Source organism: Gopherus evgoodei, chromosome 1 (assembly GCF_007399415.2).
Source record: "Gopherus evgoodei ecotype Sinaloan lineage chromosome 1, rGopEvg1_v1.p, whole genome shotgun sequence".
Lineage (NCBI taxonomy): Eukaryota > Metazoa > Chordata > Testudines > Testudinidae > Gopherus > Gopherus evgoodei.
In genome coordinates, this window is record NC_044322.1 from 266,380,876 (window position 1) to 266,401,400 (window position 20,525).

Below are 20,525 nucleotides of genomic sequence, written 5' to 3' on the forward strand. Positions count from 1 at the left end.
AAGCCCCCTGAATCCTCTGTGTAGCCCTGCCGACATATGGTGTATTTGATTGTTAGTTTGCCTTCTTTTTGAAGCATTAGGTTTCGGGCACTGCTGTAGTAATGGGTGTGATAAACGTGTGCTGGTAAAGGACTGAACTATTTTTTGCCCACCCTCACCATTATAAGATGGGGCAGAATTGCAAAAAAATTATATCTTCCATATTGACCTCAGTAACGAATGTTATGTGTGTGATAGGCACAATACTGTACAAGAGACACCAATAGATTAATGCAGTACAGCAACTCTTCTTGTTTAGATAAGAACATAAGAATGGCCACACTGGGTCAGACCAATGGTGCATCTAGCCCAGTATCCTGTCTCCGACAGTGGCCAATGCCAGGCATTTCAGAGGGAATGAACAGAACAGGTAATCATCAAATGATCTATCCTGTCGCCCATTCCCAGCTTCTGGCAAACGGAGACTAGGAACACCATCCCTCCCCAACCTGGCTAATAGCCTTTGATGGACCTATTCTCCATGAACTTATCTAGTTCTTTTTTTACCTTGTTGTAGTCTTGGCCTTCACAACGTCCTCTGGCAAGGAATTCCACGGGTTGACTGCTGCGTGAAGAAATACCCCTTTTTGTTTTAAACCTGCTGCCTATGAATTTCATTTGGTGACTCCTAGTTCTTGTGTTATGAGAAGAGTAAACAACACTTCCTATTTATTTTCTTCACACCAGATACTTGACACATTGACAAGGAGAATATGTCAAGTATCCTCCTTGTATGTATGTGCTAAATTGAGAGGAATGTTATTGTCAGCAGTTCAGCTAGCTTATTCCTTTCACCTAAGGGCCCACCCATACTCATGGTCAGTAGTATCTCAGTCCATAAGTAGCCCCATGGATTTCAATGAGACCACATACAGAGCTTAGGACTACTCAGTGTAAACATGGGTGGCACAATCTGGGCCCTTACTATCCCTACACAATCATGCATGTGCAGTAGTGTGGCATGCCTAGGCTTGCTGGGCTCTTCTATGTCAAAAGTTACTGAAGTAGGAAGAGTTTAAAAGAAAAAGGACAAGTGCATCTTAAGGCTGAGGGTAAAATATTCTAACATGGCTAAGAGTACATCTACACAGCAACTAGACACCTGCGGCTAGCTCCTGCTAGCTGATTTGGGCTTGGGCTGCAGGGCTGTTTCATTGCTGTGCAGGCATCTGGGCTCAGACTAGAGCCTGGGCTCTAGGAGTCTACGAGGTGGGAGGGTGTTCCAGAGATTAGGCTTCAACCCAATCCCTGAAGCCTACACAGCAGTCAAACAGCCCCACAGCCTGAGTTTGAGCTTGAGTCGGCTGGTGGGTTTTTTCTTTGCTGTGTAGACATTCCCTGAGTTACCCAGGAGCCTAAATCCCACTGAAAGTCAATTGCACTTAGGCGGCTAAGTGATTCGGAATCTTTTACTCCGAGTCTTTCAATCTCCCCCACCCCATGAAGAGGTGTAAGCTCTCTTCTTACAAAATTGTGGGTATTATTGCACATCATTACCCTGTATGAAATCCTGCAGTGTTTTGTATTGTAACTTTTATAACACAGTGATTGTTACAATTGGCCAATGCATCTGGACTGGTGTGGTTATAGCAAAACTTTTACATAAGTCTGAGATCCTGAACATTTATTTTTTTGTTTAGCTTCTGTGAAATAGCTATTTTCACTTAAAAACACACCAAACAGTTCAAATTGTGCATGTTGTCAACGCAAATTAATTTTCCATTCCTCCAAAAAAAATTGTTTCAAAATACTGAAAAATTCACACTTATCATTCAAAAATATGACCGTACTTTTGAGCCTCAATTCACTCAACAGTTGTGGAGGAATCATTACAGATCGTTGAAGGAAAAACCCCACAAAATTGTGAAAGTTCCTCATGAAATTGGATCATGTTTGAAAATACAAAACCAAATGTGAAAACCCCTCATTTCCTAACTTTACCTAATTTCATTTTTCACACCCCCCTACAGTTATGTCTGTCCAGTAAGTTTCCAATAAACTTTGTCAAACAGATTCCTCCTTTCAGGATGCCTATTTTGCAATCAAAATGCAAAAAGGGAAAAATATCATCTGTCCCCAAGAAAAGCTGTTGGTGTCTCTGTCTCTTGTTTCTAGCTATCATAAAATCTTTTGATCTTACTGCCAGAGAAGCTCTCAATAAGCAAAGGAATGACAGAAACGCATACCTGAGCCAGCTCCAACCAAATAAAGCCACTAGCTGTGCCAAATGCCAGTTTGAGATCTTAGATTAAGTAAATTGCTTTGTGGATTTAGGGTTGTTGTTTTTTTGTGTAACAGGGTGTACTCGCCACTCCCAAACAGGGCTGGATTAATGTAGGGGCTTTAGAGGATGCAGCCCAGGGCCTCGGGGGGCCCTGCAGGCCCACAGATCGGATATGGCCTGCTACTTCTTTTCATCTGGCCCGCTGGCATGCCCCTGCCATCCCTAGGCAAGGAGCGTTCAGGCAATCTTTGCGTGCTGCCCCCACCCCCAGCACCAGCTCCGCAGCTTCCATTGGCCAGGAACTGTGGCCAATGGGAGCTACAGGGACAGTGTCTGCGGGCACGGGCAGTGTGCACCACACAGAGCGACCTGGCCCCTCTGCCTAGGGGCCGGACATGACGACCACCTCAGGGAGCAGAACAGCACAGAGCCAGGGATCCTGCCTTAGCCCTGCAGTGCCACTGACCAGGAGCTGCCTGAGGTAAGTGCCTCCCAGCCGAAGCCTGCACCATCACCCTGCCCAGAGCTCTATCCTGCACCCAAACTCCCTCCCAGAGCCCACACCCCAAACCTCCAGCCACACCACAACCCCCTCAGCTGGAGCTGCATCCCTCCACACACTCCAGCCCATTCCCATACTCCAAACTCCAAGGGGCCCCACAAAATCTAATAGCCCTGGGCCCACAGGAAAGTTAATCCATCTCTGCTTGCAAGCACCCCTTGGCTGAGTGCCCGTGCCTGCACACACACACTGTGTTTATGGTGGGTCTTCACTGACTCAGCCCTCCAGCCAAGTCTCACACAGTCTGTGTGACAAAAGCAAAGCAAGCCGCTTCTGGGGTACAAGTCCAACAGGGGCCTCTCTCAGTGCCCTCTGTAACATCTCTCTCAAGTTGTCTGGAATAGAACAGTACCCCAGAGCTCCTTCCCTGGAGGCAATGTCTTCACCCTCTCAGGGCCTTTCTTCAGCTGGGCTACTACAGGTCAGTGCCCCTTCTGAAGTGCCTCAAAGTCCATGCCACTTTCCCAGTGGCTGATGGAGGGAACCTGGCCCGCCCTCTACTCTGGGTCCCAACCCAGGGACCCTATAAATAGCAGCCGTCCACCACATCTCTTTAAATAAACTGCATTCTTGCTAGAATTCCCTGGGCCACTTCTCCATGGCTCCAGCACATTCTTCACCCTTACATCAAGGCCTGGGCCTGGTGGATTCCCAGCAGCCAACTCAGAGCTAATCTGTGTTCCCCTCAGCCTCTGCCAGCACTGCTATGTCTAAGGTACTATAGCTTCCTCAGCCAACCAAAGACATCCTCCACTCTCCTCCAAGTCCAGCAAAGAACTGACTTCAGTTCCTGCAGCTCTTCTTATACTAGCCTGCTGGGCCCTGATTGGCTGCTTCCCACACAGCCACTCTAGGCAGCTTGGAGGACCTCTCTACTGTCCTTTTCTGGGGTGGGATGTGGCAGGGCCATGAGGCCTCCAGTCAGGGGCCTCGGGGGCCTAGTCCACCCCATCATAGTAGGTGGTGGGGAAAGCGAGGTATTTCAAAAAAGTGTTTAAGTGGTTTCCTTGATTTTCCTGGGACTGCTAGCGTTGTAGGAGACAATATTTACCGGGGTAAAGCAAGGCAGAATCATGCCCAGATTAGCTACAGCAGAGGCAATGGCAGAGCCAATTCTCCTACACACTTCTGGCAGCCAGCTTCATTTTGTAAGGCGCTGTAGTGAGGCGGTGTGGCTCCCCTCCCCCTCAGGGAGGGTCGAGCCCTGTCGGACACCTAAGGGGGAGGGGCTACAGAGCAGTGAGCCCGTCCCTCAAAGAGTCTGGCGGCGACCCGGAAGTATAAAAGCCGGCCATCAGAGCTCAGTTGGAGCCCAGCTGCCATTGGGAGCAGACCTGCTAGAGGGAGCTTGTGACTGGGAAGCCGCTGGGGCTGAGGGTAGTTCCCCTGACTGGCTGGAGCTTCCCCGCACCTGTTACTGGGAAGAGCCGCTGGAGCTTTCCTGACCCTGTTACTGGGAGGAAGCCCCGGAGCTTCCCCACGCCCGCTATGAGGAGGAGCTGCTGGAGCCACCCCGTCCCTGCTGTTACCCCGAGGAACCCCTGGAGCAAGCCTGGCCGGGCTTCCTGGATATGCTGCTGGACCTACTGCCCAGCCCCGGCCGGGAGGAGCCCATGCTACTGGACCTCCCGGGAGCTGGCACCACGGACCAGGTAGGCTTGGAGGGGGAAATTGGAAGTAGCCTGGGGGCAGCCAACCCCAGTCAGGCTGCAAACGTACCTGAACCGATGTCAGTGTGTTGTGGTCAGGAACCCCGCTAACCCGCTAGCGGTGATAGCCGCTACTAGGGCCCTGGGCTGGAACACAGTGGAGTGGGAGGACTTGCATTCCCCCTGCCACCCTCTCAAGGGTGGTAGACTCCTCCTCCCCCAGGCCTGAGGAGGCCGCCCAGATTAGTCTGTGTTTGGTGCCCTGCCCCGACCGAGGGCTGAGCTCCTAACTGACTTGTATTATTGCTCAGCCCTGCAGCAGAGGGCCTGAGCTCCCCTGAACTTTGTGTTTGCTCAGCCCTGAGACAAAGGGCCTGAGCCCCTAACTGACTTGTATTATTGCTCCGCCTTGCAGCGGAGGGTCTGAGCCCCTCACTAACTCAGTGTGTCGGTGCTCCGCCTTGCAGCAGAAGGCCAGAGCCCCCAAATGACTGTGCAATGTCGCTCAGCCCTGAAGAATAGGGCAGGACCCGACTATGTGTAGCAGGCCGGTGTGGCTCCCCTCCACCCTCAGGGAGGGTCGAGCCCCGGCCGCACAACATTCCAGGCACTGACTTGTTTCTTTTCTGTTAGATTTCTAAAAATATGCGCGTCGCATATATCTAGGCTCTTGCATACTAGCACACACAAAATTACGAAAATGAGTTGACATATGTCAACTAAACTTACCCAGTCTCAATCCTTGACTCAAACTGAAGGCACAAATATGTCACACCATCACCTTCCCCAGCAAAAGCCAATGTCAACAAATGGGCTTTTCACCAGGCCCCAAAAGTCAACAATCTCAGATTCTGTCAGACCAACAGTGGAAGCCAGCTTCAAAGTCAAGGGCCTTGTATTGAAAATGCCTTCTCAGGAGCCCTAAGTATTCAAAACTAGGGACTAGGGAGGTGATTTCTCTGGGAGGGAGGACCTAGATTATATAGAGCTTTATAGATCAGTATCAGCCCCTTGAATTGCAGCTTGAAGAGAACAGGAAGCTAGTGTTATTTACTGATCATTTGTATCAATTTACTGGGGTTGACACTGCTAAGCAAGAAGGCCATTACTGTACACTCTGCACCAGGCATGTCTAAGGAGTGTCTATATTACAAAGTTTTGTTAATTTAAGTTAAGCTGGCTTTCAGCTGATGACTTTTGTAAGTCATTTGGGTGGCGCATGCACACTTGACTGTTTGCATCAGTGCTGCACATCCTCACCGCATGCAGTTGTGTCAATAGAAAATGCAGTGCACCACGGTAGGTATCCCAGTGTGCCTTGCACCACAGTCTGGTGCAATGCCTTGTGGGACACTTTCACAGTGCTTGGGGGGATACCAGCAATTCACCCAGGGATTTGTGGGAACTAGGAGTTAAATTCCCACAATTTCACTTTCTCCATCCCATACTGCTTATTCCAACCCATAATTTTCACACCTTTTTAAAAATTCCCACAGGTGCACATACCGATTTTCAGTCTCCACCTTCTCTGTGACAGAAACATGTATCCTGCACAGCTCAGCACAATTCTCATGACCACTGCTAATACAGGATGCACAGTTGTTCTGTATTTGCCAAACTTCAGGAACTACTACAACAACCAGCGTTGTGGTGATGAAGATGAGCTGTTCAAGGACGATGAATGGATGATGGACACAGCAAATAAAAATGTCAGGTTGTTGCTGGGATTCACGAAGCAGTTCCACATGGTGAGTAGGTGCTTCTGGGCCTGAGAAATGAGCAGTGATTGCATTGTAAAGCAGATATGGGATGACAACCAGAGGTTGCCGAACTTTCCGATATAAAAAACCACATTGCTGGATCTGCATGCCGAACTCTCGCCCGAGCCTTCCAGCACAGGGACACTAGAATAGCAGCGCTGACAGTGCAAAAGTGAGTGGCCGTGGTGCTCTGGAAGCCTGCAACACCAAATTGCTATTGGTTGGTGGGGAATCAGTTCAGAGCTGGAAAACCCAAAGGAGGGGCCATGGTCATCCAAGTATGCAAGGCCATTAAGCATCTCATGCCACAGAGAACTCTCTCTCTTAATAATGTGTAGGGCAGTGGTTCTCAAACTAGGGCAGCTGCTTGTTCAGGGAAAGCCCCTGGAGGGCCGGGCCAGTTTGTTTACCTGCCACATCCGCAGGTTCGGCCAATCACAGCTCCCAGTGGCTGCGTTCACTGCTCCAGGCCAGTGGGAGCTGCAAGAAGCGGCACGGGCCAATGGACATACTGGCTGCTGCTTCCTGCTGCCCCCACTGGCCTGGAGTGGCAAACCACAGCCACTGGGAGCTGCAATCGGCCGAACCTGTGGACACAGCAGGTAAACAAACCGTCTCAGCCCTCCAGGGGCCTTCCCTGAACAAGTGGCAGGCCTAGTTTGAGAACCACTGGTGTAGGGAATAGTAGATGGATTTGAAGCAATAGTGCTCCTGAACTGCTCTGGGACAACAGATAGCAGGCATATCCTTGTTCTGCATCACCCCATTGTGCCAATGAGTACATAAACCAAAAGGGGTACTCTTCCATGGTTATGCAAGCACCAATGAATCAACGGGGGCACTTCACTGATATCAGTGTTGGCTGGTCAGGGAAGGTGCAGCAGGACTTTTCCAAAAGTTGCAAGCAGGGACATTCTTCCCTGACTGGTGCATTCACATTAGTGAGGTTGAAATGCCAACAGTGATGCTGGGGGACCAGGCCTACCCCATGCTCACCTGGTTCATGAAGCCGTAAACCGGCCACCTCGACAGCACTGAGGCAAGATTCAACTGCCGGCTAAGCAGGTGCAGGATGACTGAATGAGTATTTGGTCAACTCAAAACTCACTGGTGATGTTTGATGACTAGACTGCCCCTTAGCAAAGCAAACATTCCAAATGGTATTGCTGCATGTTGTGTATTACACAATATGTTGTGAAGTGAAGGGGAAAGGCTACTGGCAAGGTGGAGGAGTAAGATGGACCAGCTGTCTGCTCAATTTGAACAGCCAGGCACAATTAGAATTGCCAATCATGGAGCTATGCGGTAGAGAGAGGCCTTAAAGGATCATTTTAACCATCAGTCACAGTAGCATTGTGTCATGCTTTTGGGAACTTGTGTTCCTTCACGTGCACAGACCTAAAGTGTGAGTGTTTAATGATTCCTGTTATGAATTGTGTAATGACTGCTCCGTGCAAACTAGTAAATATACTCTGATTTTCAAAAAGTAAATCTTTATTGTGCACATACGCACAGGAAACAAAGTTAAAGTGTAAATAAACAAGTTAAAAACATTTTAGCATCACTGTGAGGTGACCCATATTTATGACAAACAAGTAAAACAATGAACATGTTTACATATTAAAAACATATTACAATGTTTCATTGATGGTAAAAACAAGTAATGCACTGTGCTTGCTGGGTGATCCTGTAGTCATCACTGGTCAGTATAAGTATGTGGTTCTCCTCATTCTCCCCTGGCATGGAGGAGTAGGGCAAGGGTTCATACCAGTCTGCCACCTGTTTTGTTGGGGGGTACAGAAAGCAGCAACCAGGGTTTTTCTATAGAATGGAAAGGCTGCTGCATGCAGGGTCTTTGGGCATTTACCTCAATAATGTTCTGCAACATCGGTGTGTGTTGCCTGAACAAAGCCATAATTTCCCGATGCACATCTCTATCCCTTTGCCTCTCCTCCAGCATCTGATCTCTCTCTGCCTGGTCCTTCACCTGGCTCTTGGCCGTTCGGCCCCTCCAATCCCTGTTTTCATAGTCTGCAACCGTAGAAGATTGGAGGATCTCACTAAACATATCCTCGCTGGTCCACTTCTTTCTTCACCAGATCTGAGTAAGATGTTCAGCAGGCAGGGAGGGGACATCTCTCAAGGCCACCATAGCAGAGGCTGCTGTTAGAAACAGATAGATATAAGATTAGATTTACACTTGTAAGAGAAAGGGAATGATAAGTCTCAAAACTCCCTTACTTTATTTCCCATAAAGACCATTCATAAATAATGTGAACATTAACTTCAAAGTGCCTTGTTTTGGCACCACTCTGCAGCTCAAGACATGGTGAGTTTGAACCAGCAGGTGAGAGAGGGGAAACTGTGGCATGAAAGGTTTAGATGCTGGGTGCCCCAGGGTATGAATATAGGAAAAGTGCAGGGAATGTTGCCAATATTTTCACAGGCAGTGGTGATTTTGGCTGATATTTCACTACTGACGGTGACAGAGGCACAGAGAATGCTGCTGCAACTGGCGTCCCAAAGACACCCTGGCCAGTAGCTGAGAGGGTTGCAGACTATCTCCACGAAATTTAATTTGAATCTGTTACAGAGGGAAAAAGGGACATCCCTGTTCAGATTAAACACTGCCTCTACCTTTATCTGAGCACAAGACAGTAGTTTATTGTGGACTGTGTAATTCTGACTGCTATGCTCATCTGTTGGAATTCATTTCCTAATGTAGTAGTTGATTGAAGTGGCAATTATGTATGCATTCCAAAGCATGAACTTTAATTGGATACCCCGTGCAAGGAATCAAAAGTTAATGCCTTTGTTATCTAAATGTGCAGATGGAATGAATGCCATTTGTAAACAAGGCAGAAGGGAAGAGGGAGGGAAGGCTTTGGTCACTGAAAAGAGAAACAAACATGCTTATATAGAATAATGCATCTATACACTAACCTGAGCTCCTTTTGCCTTCATTACTGGGCTCATCCGTGCTCGCCTGGCAGGACTGGCTCAATTCCAGTAGAGTTTTGAAGAGCTCCTGGCTCACCACATGGTGTGTGTCCCCCACTTCCTCCTCTTCAGGGGTTTCCACTCCCTGTTCTCATGATGTGTCCACAGTCACATTCAGGGTGCTGGTGAGGCTCCTACCAAGTATGGCAAGCAGTTTGTTGTAGAAATGACAGGTTTGCAGGATGGCCCCAGTGCTGTTGCTCTCTCTCACCTTCTGATATGCCTTGAAGTTCCTTGGCTTTCACCCAACATTGATGCTCATCCCTGTCATGCCTTGGGTTTCTGATGCTCTGTGCGATCAGCACACAGATGTCTATATTGCTTTGGTTGGTCCTTAACTGGATTTGCACAACCTCTTCTCCCCATAGTCTGGGGAGATCCAGGATGTCTGCCCTGGTCCAGGCAGGAACACATCTAGGTGTAGCTCTTTGTGCTGAGCCAGGATGGCCAGACACTCACAAAGGCCGACTAGTTGATGTGATCACCAAGGACGGCAACCAGGAAAAGGCATTTCAAAGACACACAGAGGTTTTTAAAGAGGGAGTAGACTTCCAGTCTCTGTGACCCCTGCCAGTGGAGTTAAAGCTGTGATCAGAGTGGCCACTATTGCAGGGGAAAGGTACATCATGGGACAGTTGCTGGAGGACTATTAGGGTTGAGCAAGTAATTCAGTGTCTACGCTAGCACTACGTTAATGGAAGTAGGTTGATTTTCGCTCTGCATCGTTGGGGGGTGTGGTTATTGTGTTGATGTAATGGGGTGCCTGCATCGACAGCAGACAAGCTTAGGTGTAGATGTATGCAAAAAAAAGTTGAAACAAGGCGACTTAGGTGAGCCTACCTTTGCAGTGTAGACCTAGCTAAACAGGCTTTAAGAGTACAATAACTCCTCGCTTAATGTTGTATTTATGTTCCTGATAAATGCGATTTTAAGCAAAATGATGTTAAGCGAATCCAATTTCCCCATAAGAATTAATGTAAATGGGGGGGGGTTAGGTTCCAGGGACATTTTTTTTTCAAACCTCCCCCCGAAAACACTGTGTAAGCTTTAAACAAACAATTTAATACTGATATACAGCGATGATGATTGTGAAACTTGGTTGAGGTGGTGAAGTCAGAGGATGGAAGAGGGTGAGATTTCCCAGGGAATGCCTTGCTGCTAAATGATCTAGCTTTTGGCTGAGCCCTCAAGGGTTAACACATTGTTGTTAATGTAGCCTCACACTCTACAAGTCAGCACGAATGGAGGGAGGGGAGATAGCATGCAGACAGAAACAGAGACACACACCCTGTGTGAGAGAGAGATGCGCATTGCCCCTTTAAGTACGCCGACCAGACTCTAAGTACACTGCCTTCTTAAGTAGATCAGCAAGTTGGCTGCTCCCAGGAAGCTCCCTCTGTTCGTCTAGAGCCCTATCATGTCATTTCCCTCCCTCCTCCCCCAGGGCCGACCATAGAGGGGGCAAACGGGGTAATCTGCCCCAGGCCCTGCAGGGGCCCTGGCCCGGCAGTGGTCCAGGTCTTCGGCAGCATTTCGGTGGCGGGGGGCCCTTCAGTGCTGCCAAAGACACAGAGAGACTGAAAGGCCCCCTGCTGCCAAAATGCTCCACAAGCAGGGGCGGCTCCAGGCCCCAGCACGCCAAGTGCGTGCTTGGGGAAGCATGCTGTGGGAGGCGCTCTGCTGGTCGCCGGGAGGCAGCAGGCAGGCTGCCTTTGGCAGCATGCCTGCGGAGAGTTCACTGGTCCCACGGCTCCGGGGACCTCCTGCAGGCACTTACTTAAATGCCTAAATATGGATTTAGGAGCCTAAGTTTAGGCTCCTATTTTTGTAAACCTTTGGCCTTCATGCATTATTTTATCGTTGGTCTTAGTGATGAGACTCAGGTCTGGGCTACACTAGCAGGGGGATTCAAACTAAGATACGCAACTTCAGCTGTGTTATCCATGTAGGTGAAGTTGAAGTATCTGATTTTGACTTACCTGGCCGTCTTCATTGCAGTGAGTAGACTGCCGCAGTGCCCCCGTTTGACTCTGCTTACTCCTCCTACCGAGGTGGAGTACGGGCATTGATTAGCAGACGGATTTATCATGTCCAGATGAGATGTGATACATCGATCCCCGATACATCGAACTATCTGCCAATCCGGCGGGTACTATAGACATACCCTGACTGTCAGGAAACAGGGACTGCAAAAGAGCCAGATCTCCATGCAACGTCATGAGCGCAGTGGGCCTGTAATAGGCTGCCTACTTAGCTACACCATCTGATTGGGTGGAAGAGTAAGCAAACTGGCTCTTAAGCCCAGCAGCAGTTCAGTGGCCACTCAAAGCATTCGCCTACAGCTCTCGCTTGTTCCCAGCCTTGTTCCTTCATAGTTCCAGTCCTGTTCTTGCCTTGTCTCACTCTCAGGAACCCGGTTCTGACCCTCGTCTGCAATTCTTGACTTCTGACTCCAGTTCTGACCCTTGGGTATGGCCTCTGATGCCTGCTCCAACCCCTAGGCCTGATACCTGCTCCAATCCTAGACAGGTCCTGGCCACTGACACTGACTGTCAAAAAGGGTGCAAATTGTGAAGATTGGTTTTGTAACACAGATACCTTTTTAATAGGAAATGAACTGAAAGCACCAATGCCAAACAGGGTAGTCACAGGATAAGTCTTTTCAATCATTACTGACCTCAGCTGAATTTGCAAAATCTATGGTTAAATAATGAGGATGGTTGGTTCCCTGTTACCGTCTTCTCTGTCCATATTTTGTGATACCTGTGCAATTATATAGGAGATTTCCTAGAGTTGCATCAGCAGCGATCCTCTAGAAGAGTGGTTCTCATCCAGGGGTACACATACCCATGGGGGTACGCAGAGGTCTTTCAGGGGGTATATCCACTCATTTAGCTATTTGCATAGTTTTACCACAGGCTACATAAAAAGCACTAGTGAAGTCAGTACAAACTAAAATTTCATACAATGATTTGTTTATATTGCTCTGTATACTATACACTGAAATGTAAGTACAATATTTATATTCCAATTGATTTATTTAATAATTATATGGTAAAAATTAGAGACTGAGCCATTTTTCAATACTAGCGTGCTATGACACTTTTGTATTTTTATGTCTGATTTTGTAAGCAAGCAGTTTTTAAATGAGGTGAAACTTGGGGGTATGTAAGACAAATCAGCCTCCTGAAAGGGGTACAGTAGTCTGGAAAGTTTGAGAGCCACTGCTCTAGAGTGGACATTGGAAAGTCCCTCTTCCCACAGTTCCATACACAAATGGTGGAAACTGAAGTCCACAGTTTCAATGGCCCTCAGATCCAAAACTGTGCCATCCATGAGGCCCGACCCCTTCCCCACAGCTATATAAGCTTGGGGAAGAGAAGCTAACACAGAGAATCAGAGATAAGCAGCTGCAGCAGGAACCTGTATGAGGTGGGATAGCTCAGTGGTTTGAGCATTGGCCTGCTAAATCCAGGATTGTGAGTTCAGTCCTTAAGGTGGCCATTTAGGGAGCTGGGGCAAAAATCTGTCTGGGGTTTGGTCCTGCTTTGAGCAGGGGATTGGACTAGATAACCTCCTGAAGTTCCTTCCAACCCTGATATTCTATGAACCTACAGACTCTAAAGAGGCCATAATCTGGCTTTTTACAGCTTTTACTCAGGATAGTCTTTCCCCTGTGCTGACTGGTTGTTTGTTATCTCACATATTTACCTCAGCCTCACTCCACCTGTCTTCCACACCCCCCTTCTTCCCATTACTCTAATCTCCCTTTCATGGGCCCCCTACCTTTTCTCTCTCTTTTCTCGGTTAATCCCCTTCCAACAAAACCTCACCCCCAAAATTAGAAACGAAACACAAGAACAGCAACAAAAATAACACCCCCTGGCACCAACATGACGTTTGCAAATCACTGTGTTGTTCACTCTGCTCCTATGTAATATCCCTTACCCACAATCCTTGATCTTAATAAAAAAAATAAATTGGAGATATACCAATCTCCTAGAACTGGAAGGTACCTTGAAAGGTCATCTAGTCCTGCCCTTGCCTTCACTGGCAGGACCAATTTTTGCCCCAGATACTTAACTATAAGGCATCTTCAGCAGTCCCAGATTCTGTCACTTGGCTGCATGGGAGACAAGAGCTGCAGTTAAATCTAGATCTCTTTTGTGGCAGTACAGATCAATACTGCTGGTCACTGGGCTGGCTCACGCATTTTTTCTTAACTTGTTAAACCACCAGCATACCCTGTTCTAGCGGATATGTAGACAGTGATTCATAAAAGGGATTACATGATTCTATTACTATCATTTATATTATGGTAACGCCTAGAGACCCTAGCTGAAATCAGTGCCCCATTGTGCCAGGCATTGTACAGACATTGAACAAGGCACCACAAAGCCTACAATTTAAATAGGCAAGGGGCAGGATAGCTCAGTGGTTTGAGCACTGGCCTGCTAAACCCAGGGTTGAGTTCAATCCTTGAGGGCAGGTATTGATCTGTACTGCCACAAAAGAGATCTAGATTTAACTGCAGCTCTTGTCTCCCATGCAGCCAAGTGACAGAATCTGGGACTGCTGAAGATGCCTTATAGTTAGGGCAATGTTGTTACTCAGAAGCAAGTTGGATAGGCTGATAAAGAAGCAATGTTGGCACGCTCCCAAAGGAGTCCCAAAGCAGCTTGCTAAGGCTAGTGGAGCAGTGGCTGCAATGGGAAGGGAAGGGCTCTCATTAGAAAAACTGGAGTCTGACTTTGGCGCGCCATCATTTTTCTGGCCCAGTGCTAATGTAATAAACCTGGATTGTCACCTACCACCCAGGGCTTGCTGCAGAAGTTATAGATGGAGTAAAGGGAGTTGACACTATGGACTCCGCCGTACTGCAGGCCGATGATGAGGCTGCGAAAGTCCTCTCCTAGTGCCATGCTGTAGGCATGTTGTCGAATCAGAACAAAGTCAGGCTTAAAGGACCTAGAAGACACAATTAGAGTGATTTAAAAAAAAATAATCAGCAAGGCTCCTTTCTCTCTTTTGCCTCCATCCTCCCCCCTTTTGCTCTCCTTCAAATAGACGGAACCTTCTCAGGCTACAGTATTGTATCAATTATGCTACAAAGAAAAACCTAGTTATAAAAAAAAAATCCTACATAACCGCGAGCACAAGGGCTTAGAAACTCTCCAGACAGATTTGCCAGAGTTTCCATTTCAGACAGGCTCACACAGGAACAACCTATAACAGAAGCCAAAGATCATAAATTCTCTGGTGGGGTGGGGGAAATTCTCCCTAGTAATCCCAATAATTCTTTTTTGAAAATCTTGGCCATATTTGGTGACACTTGTTGCAATGTGCTGCACAGATGATGGAGGAAAAGATTGTTTTCTAAGGATGGGACTGGATATTGAAATGAAGCCCACTGGGTGGGAAGATCATGCACAGCTTTCCAAAGATATCTCACACATCCAGGCATCCACACACATTTCCTTTTACTCACAGATCGCAGTGCATATTGGACACAAACGGCTAGAACATCTACACCTAGGGATCATACACTGCAACATAATTAGCACATTTTCAGATTGCCCATCCAGTGATGGGACTTACTGCGTGTGTAATCAGCTCATTATCCTAGCCAAGACTCACCATTGGATCCTTAGGATTCCAAATGCAGCAACTCTCTAACCAAACTGGAGGCCCTCCAGGGTGAGGCAGTAGGAGATAGCTTAGGTATCAACCAGATGGAAATAATCCCTTTGCATACTGTATCTTAGGGCCAATTCAAAGCATTTGGAAACAGCAATTGGAAAGGTTGCCCAAAACAGAGTTCAGCAGCTTGTACCTTGAATGCACTGGAGGGACTTTCCAACTGACTATGGGGACTATTTTACATTTAAACAAGGTTTGCATCAAGGGCATTGAAAAAACTTCCATATTGCATTAAAGTTCTTAAAAGAAATTAGTTCTGTCCCCAGGACCCATTACCTCACTGACTTTGAACATTTTCCTTGCTATGAGACTATAATTTCAATCTTTAGGATATATGAACTGGAACTATTTTGGTTTTATAGCCCCAACTTATATTTCTGTCACTCTGGCTAGGAAATCTGAGATGGCAACTCTGGGCCAGATTGTGGCAAAGAGTATTGAGAATAAAACTCAGAACTACTTGTGGTTTTAAATTTTGTTTTATTTGTTGGCCTTGGACTTTTGTTATTAATCTAGACATGGCAAAAACATGCTTTGCCCTTGTTATGAGGCAAGAGGCAGAGGTTTTGAAACATCAGACACCCTCCCCTGTAGTATTTCTAACCCACACAGACTCTTTAATGCAGTGGGCACCAAAGGTGGCATGTTTCTCAATCAGTGAAAAGTGCAATAAACAACAACAGGGCTGTACTATTGAATGTGCAGCTGATGTATGGATCTTCCTAAGGTGAGGCAAGTGGCGACCCCATGCTGGGAAAGAGTGAGAGAATACAAATCTTGGCAGTTTAACTGCTTGACTTCTGCTGACATTCCATGTAGAAAGCACCCACTGGGCAGCCAAACATCTCCAGAAAATAAATTAACTCTCTGGATGCCAAACGTTCAGGATTCAGTGCCCCCCAGCGGGCTGTTAAACATTCTAGGGTCTAAGCAACCAGATGCTCTAGGTGCATCTTAATTTCCCTCAGGTTCAAGAAGATAGGTTGGCACAGCAGCCAGCACAAAACTATTAAAAACCACCCAACACCCAAACCATTCCTTGCAACTGGTTTTGGAACTGGTCCTTACCGCGCTGGAATGTATTTTATTCATGCAGTCCTGGTACTAGCTTTTGTGCCCGCTCATGAACCTGCTACATTGACATGCACACCTTTCCCCCCCACCAGCCGATAGCGAACATTCAAGGGTAAGATCGAGAATCACACTCTAAAAAAAAGCTGTTACCAGCTGAAACTCTGGGTTGAAAGACTTCAGCCTGCTTGAAGTTTAGAGAAAACTATGGACTTTTAGATACCAAGGAAGCAGGAGATCCCAGTATAACAGATGGCAATGATAATGCAGAGTAAATGATGGAGCCCTGCTATCTAAACTCTATATCTTGTATGAGAATAGGATCAGTTTCATTGGTCAGAACCCCTCCACTGACAACAAACAGTGGGAGAGGGAAGAGGGTGCCAATAACCATATACAATAGTATGATTCTGTCCTACCACTGATCCGGGCTACTGATCTCTCACAAGCCACAGCTGAGAAGTGGATCTCTCTTTGGAGATGTGGGGAATAGCCAGGTCCCAAAGTATCTTGAACAATAAGAAACAAGAGGAATTAGTGCAGGTTCTGCAACCACTAAGGTAAAAGCAGCAAGTGTGACGAAGAGGAGTCTTCTAGGCATCTATAAAAGAGAAACTGAACCTAGTGGGAAAATGAGAGGCTGAAGGATAGAAATTGCAAGAAGAGAGATCAAAAGGAAAACAAAGGGCATCATCCATCGGGAAGCTGGCGAGCCAGCAACTCATAAGGGCGATGATATGAATAGCAAACAGCTAGCTGTGTGCCCTCGTACATGGGAAGAAAGAGGCATGGTTCCCACACAGAAGGGGATTTCTCTCAATGATGTACATTTAGTTTTCTTAGGAGAGTAGGTCATTTTTGAAACAATTATTCATTCAGAGAGGTAAATTATGTTCTAATACAATGAGCCCTTGAATTTTAGAATGGCTAACAGTATTACAGTTTCCTTTCCCAGCTCCACTTATCCACACAACAAGCAATAAGAATGACAGCCTAAACAGAAAGTTGACATGTCATGTAAAAGAGAAAGGCTTGAGAGAAGACTTCCTTTTCAAATGACATTAAAATAATTGGGCCTGGCAGGGTCTGTAGCATCTATGCATTGAAGTCCCAAGTACCCTCATCTGATGGGGCTAGGAGTGTGGAAATGGTATGCAGGCTCAGCTCTTGACCGAACCCTTCAACCCAGGCTTTGGAATAGCACTGATGGGCCTTGTTTGCGTAGAACCATCTCTAGACCTCCTTAGCCAAAACAAAGGTTACCCGAAAGCAGACAGGCAGAGGAAGAAGCTACCTCAGAAATATAGTGGAAAGTAAAATGTTATGGATAAATGTGAAATGTGAAAATCCAAAACAGCAGCTCAGAACATACCAGCAATAACTTGCAGCTGTGCCTTGTATGCTTCGCGCAGGTGCCCTACCTTTCCAGGCGGAAGTAGGCTTCCTGAGTGCACACACTCTCTTCCCTACTATGACCAGATGGCTTCAGCTTTAGGCAGAAGGGAGAGCCCTTCCTCGTCCCAGCCTCCCCAAAAGCCCTTTCCCATACTCAGCAGAATCTAAAGATGCAAGTCCAATTGTCATTTACACTACATACCACTTTGGCCCTGTAAAAGAGCTTTCAAATAGGGGTAGCTGTAAACTAGAATGGCACGCAGGACTGTCGTGTAAATGAGAATCAGACCCTTTGCCATTTAAACACTCCCACAAAAATTTCATTTTCAGATTAAACTGATTTGCAATATTATATTTTAAAACATATTTTAGGTTTATTCTTCTCTAATGCCGACCTTGGAATGCGCATGCACGGCTTTGTCATCTCTAGGCTTGGACTGTGGTAATATTCTCTACAGAGTATAGCTGGCCACCTCCTGAGAGGCGCAATTCACCACAAGCACAAGAACTTGCAGTTCTCTCCTCGTCTGATGTAACTTCCCACTTGTCCCAGATGCTATTCAAAGTGAGTGGCTGCCTCTCACCCTAGAGCTCATCATGGCCGTTCAGAATGGAAGGCTATTTTTGTCCGTTTCCAAAGTTAAGCACCCCAAAAGTGGCAGCAGTGGATCACAGTTGAAAGTCTTCTGCCTTTGGAAGCTGGAAGCATCTTGACTATGAGGCCACCATGCAAGGCATTTATTTTGGTTTGTATTTGAGTGACTGCTTTTTGTTTTGCTCCAATGTGCTTTAGTTCAGTTTTCTAAATGGTAAAACCAGGGCTGGCTCTAGCAATTTCACCACCCCAAGCACGGCGGCACGCCGCGGGGGTGCTCTGCCGCTCGCCGGTCCCGCGGCTCCAGTGGACCTCCCACAGGCGTTTCTGCGGATGGTCAGCTGATCCCGTGGCTACGGTGGACCTGCTGCAGGTGTGCTGCGGGAGGTCCATCGGAGCCGCGGGAGCAGCGGACCGTCCCCAGCCATGCCTGTGGCAGCTCCACTGGAGCCACCTGTCACCCTCCCAACAACTGGCAGAGCGTCCCCCGCGGCGTGCCGCCCCAAGCATGCGCTTGGCGAGCTGTGGCCTGGAGCCGGCCCTGGGTAAAACTAATTTTAGCAATGGACCCAACTCAGAGACATGGATCCAAACACCCATGGCTTTAGGGAAAATTAAGATCTGAATCCAGATCCTAACTTCTTGGCTCATGCTCAACTATACCTAAATTTGTGCTTCAGTATTTGCTATTGCACCATTTAGCTGTCTTGGCAACAGGTGTGATGGAAATTAGTAAATAAGCATTTGAAGGACAATTCAAGAGAATTATTTTCCTGTTGTTCTCATAGTTAAACACTCCAGGAGCAGTAGCAAGGGCTCTGACAGTGGGAAATGCTCTAAGAAGCAGAAGAGAATCAGATCTGAAAAGATCATCAGTAACATTTCACTGCAGTGGTTAGGTTCTCCAGCCATTGTGGACTGGAACACAGCAAATGACACCAGAAAATCCTGCTGGAAGGTGTCATTTCCTAGTTCTGATTAAAGACTTAACTCTGGCTTTTTTCCTTGGTCCTTCAGTTGTTCATAGAGAACTCCAAAGACCTTCATGAGCATTATTAGAAAAATAAAATTCAGGACTATGTTATGCTGTCAAAACACCTTTTAAAATCCCTTCTCCCTCCCATCAACAAGTCACCCACAGACAGTCAAAAATTACGTCTACTTCCACAAATAAGGTCTTTTTGACCTAGCACTTTACTTCTGCGTCATTAGATTTCTTTTGTGACTGTGAAGGAATCACACAGGAGGGCAGCTGGCCATCTCTTCTATTCATTTCAGCACTAACCATCTAGGTCACTCCAAGAACAGAAGGTTGCAGTACTGTGACATGTTTTTCCCTTTGCACTATGATAAGCTTATGGAGCTCTTTGACCATTCCATAGGAGGAGGGTTGTATCTCTTTCAGTCTCACAGGGCACTCCGTTTCTCATGTTCACACAAGAAGGCATCTTGGATACCAAAGACTGAACTAAAGTATTTTAAGTTTTCTGAGTGATCAACCTGTTTTACCTAAATTCTCTTACAAAACCTCTCTTATCTTTTCAGTACTCAAAGAAAGGGAAGGAAAGTGTATAATTAAGCAATAAGATACAAAAGGCTATGTGTTGCCAGGGGATTAATGGAGTCTACAGGCAATGTTCTGAGGCACGAGGCCAAAACTTGAGTGATTTCAACTACCTAAACAGTGCAATAATCCCCCAAGTATGCACTAACTCAGGTATGTCTGAGCTAATATGAAATGGCATTTATGAAATATGAACAAATCCTGTCTGTGCATTACCTGGGTGTTAGTGATATAGTTCTGACATCATTGACAATCAATTACAGAGCTTGGCTATTTTTGGTTTTACATCCATTATTATATATTTCACAATGTTAGAATTACTGTATGTTCCCAGATTTCTCATTATATTAATTTAAATAGCATCGTAAAATAGAAAATCTTCCCTTTCAACCAAACCCTCACGTCTTAATTTTCTACAGAAAGGGGCAAATCCTTCCTCCCTTACTCATGCAAAGAATCCCACTGAACTCAATGGGACTAATCATGTGAGTAATGTGACTGGGATTTGACCTTTGGAAAGCATTATTTGACAGTGTAAAGAAGAGGAGTAGCTGTTTTAAACAGACAGTTGGGGATTCAATGTACATGGCAGAGGGGCATTGCTGGCACATGATGGCATATATTACATTGGTAGATGTGCAGGTGAATGAGCCTCTGATCATCAACCTCAGCCTGGACCAGTCCACACAAGAGATCCACTTCCTGGACACTACAGTGCTAATAAGCGATGGTCACATAAACACCACCCTATACTGGAAACCTACTGACTGCTATACTTACCTACATGCCTCCAACTGTCATCCAGACCACACCACATGATCCATTGTCTACAGCCAAGCTCTATGATACAATTGCATTTGCTCCAACCCCTCAGACAGAGACAAACACCTACAAGATCTCTATCAAGCATTCTTACAACTACAATACTCACCTGCTGAAGTGAAGAAACAGATTGACAGAGCCAGA

At 46.6% G+C, this 20,525-nt stretch overlaps 1 protein-coding gene across 2 annotated transcripts in view; it reads right to left on the reverse strand.

Annotated features, from left to right (window-relative positions):
* The window catches only part of SYN3 (synapsin III), a 300,237-nt gene that overhangs the window by 202,887 nt on the left and 76,825 nt on the right, over positions 1-20,525 (reverse strand). For both annotated transcript variants that reach the window (XM_030545198.1, XM_030545196.1), the window contains exon 5: positions 14,046-14,202. In XM_030545198.1, the coding sequence (XP_030401058.1) occupies positions 14,046-14,202 (157 nt within the window). The remainder of the gene's footprint in view (positions 1-14,045; positions 14,203-20,525) is intronic.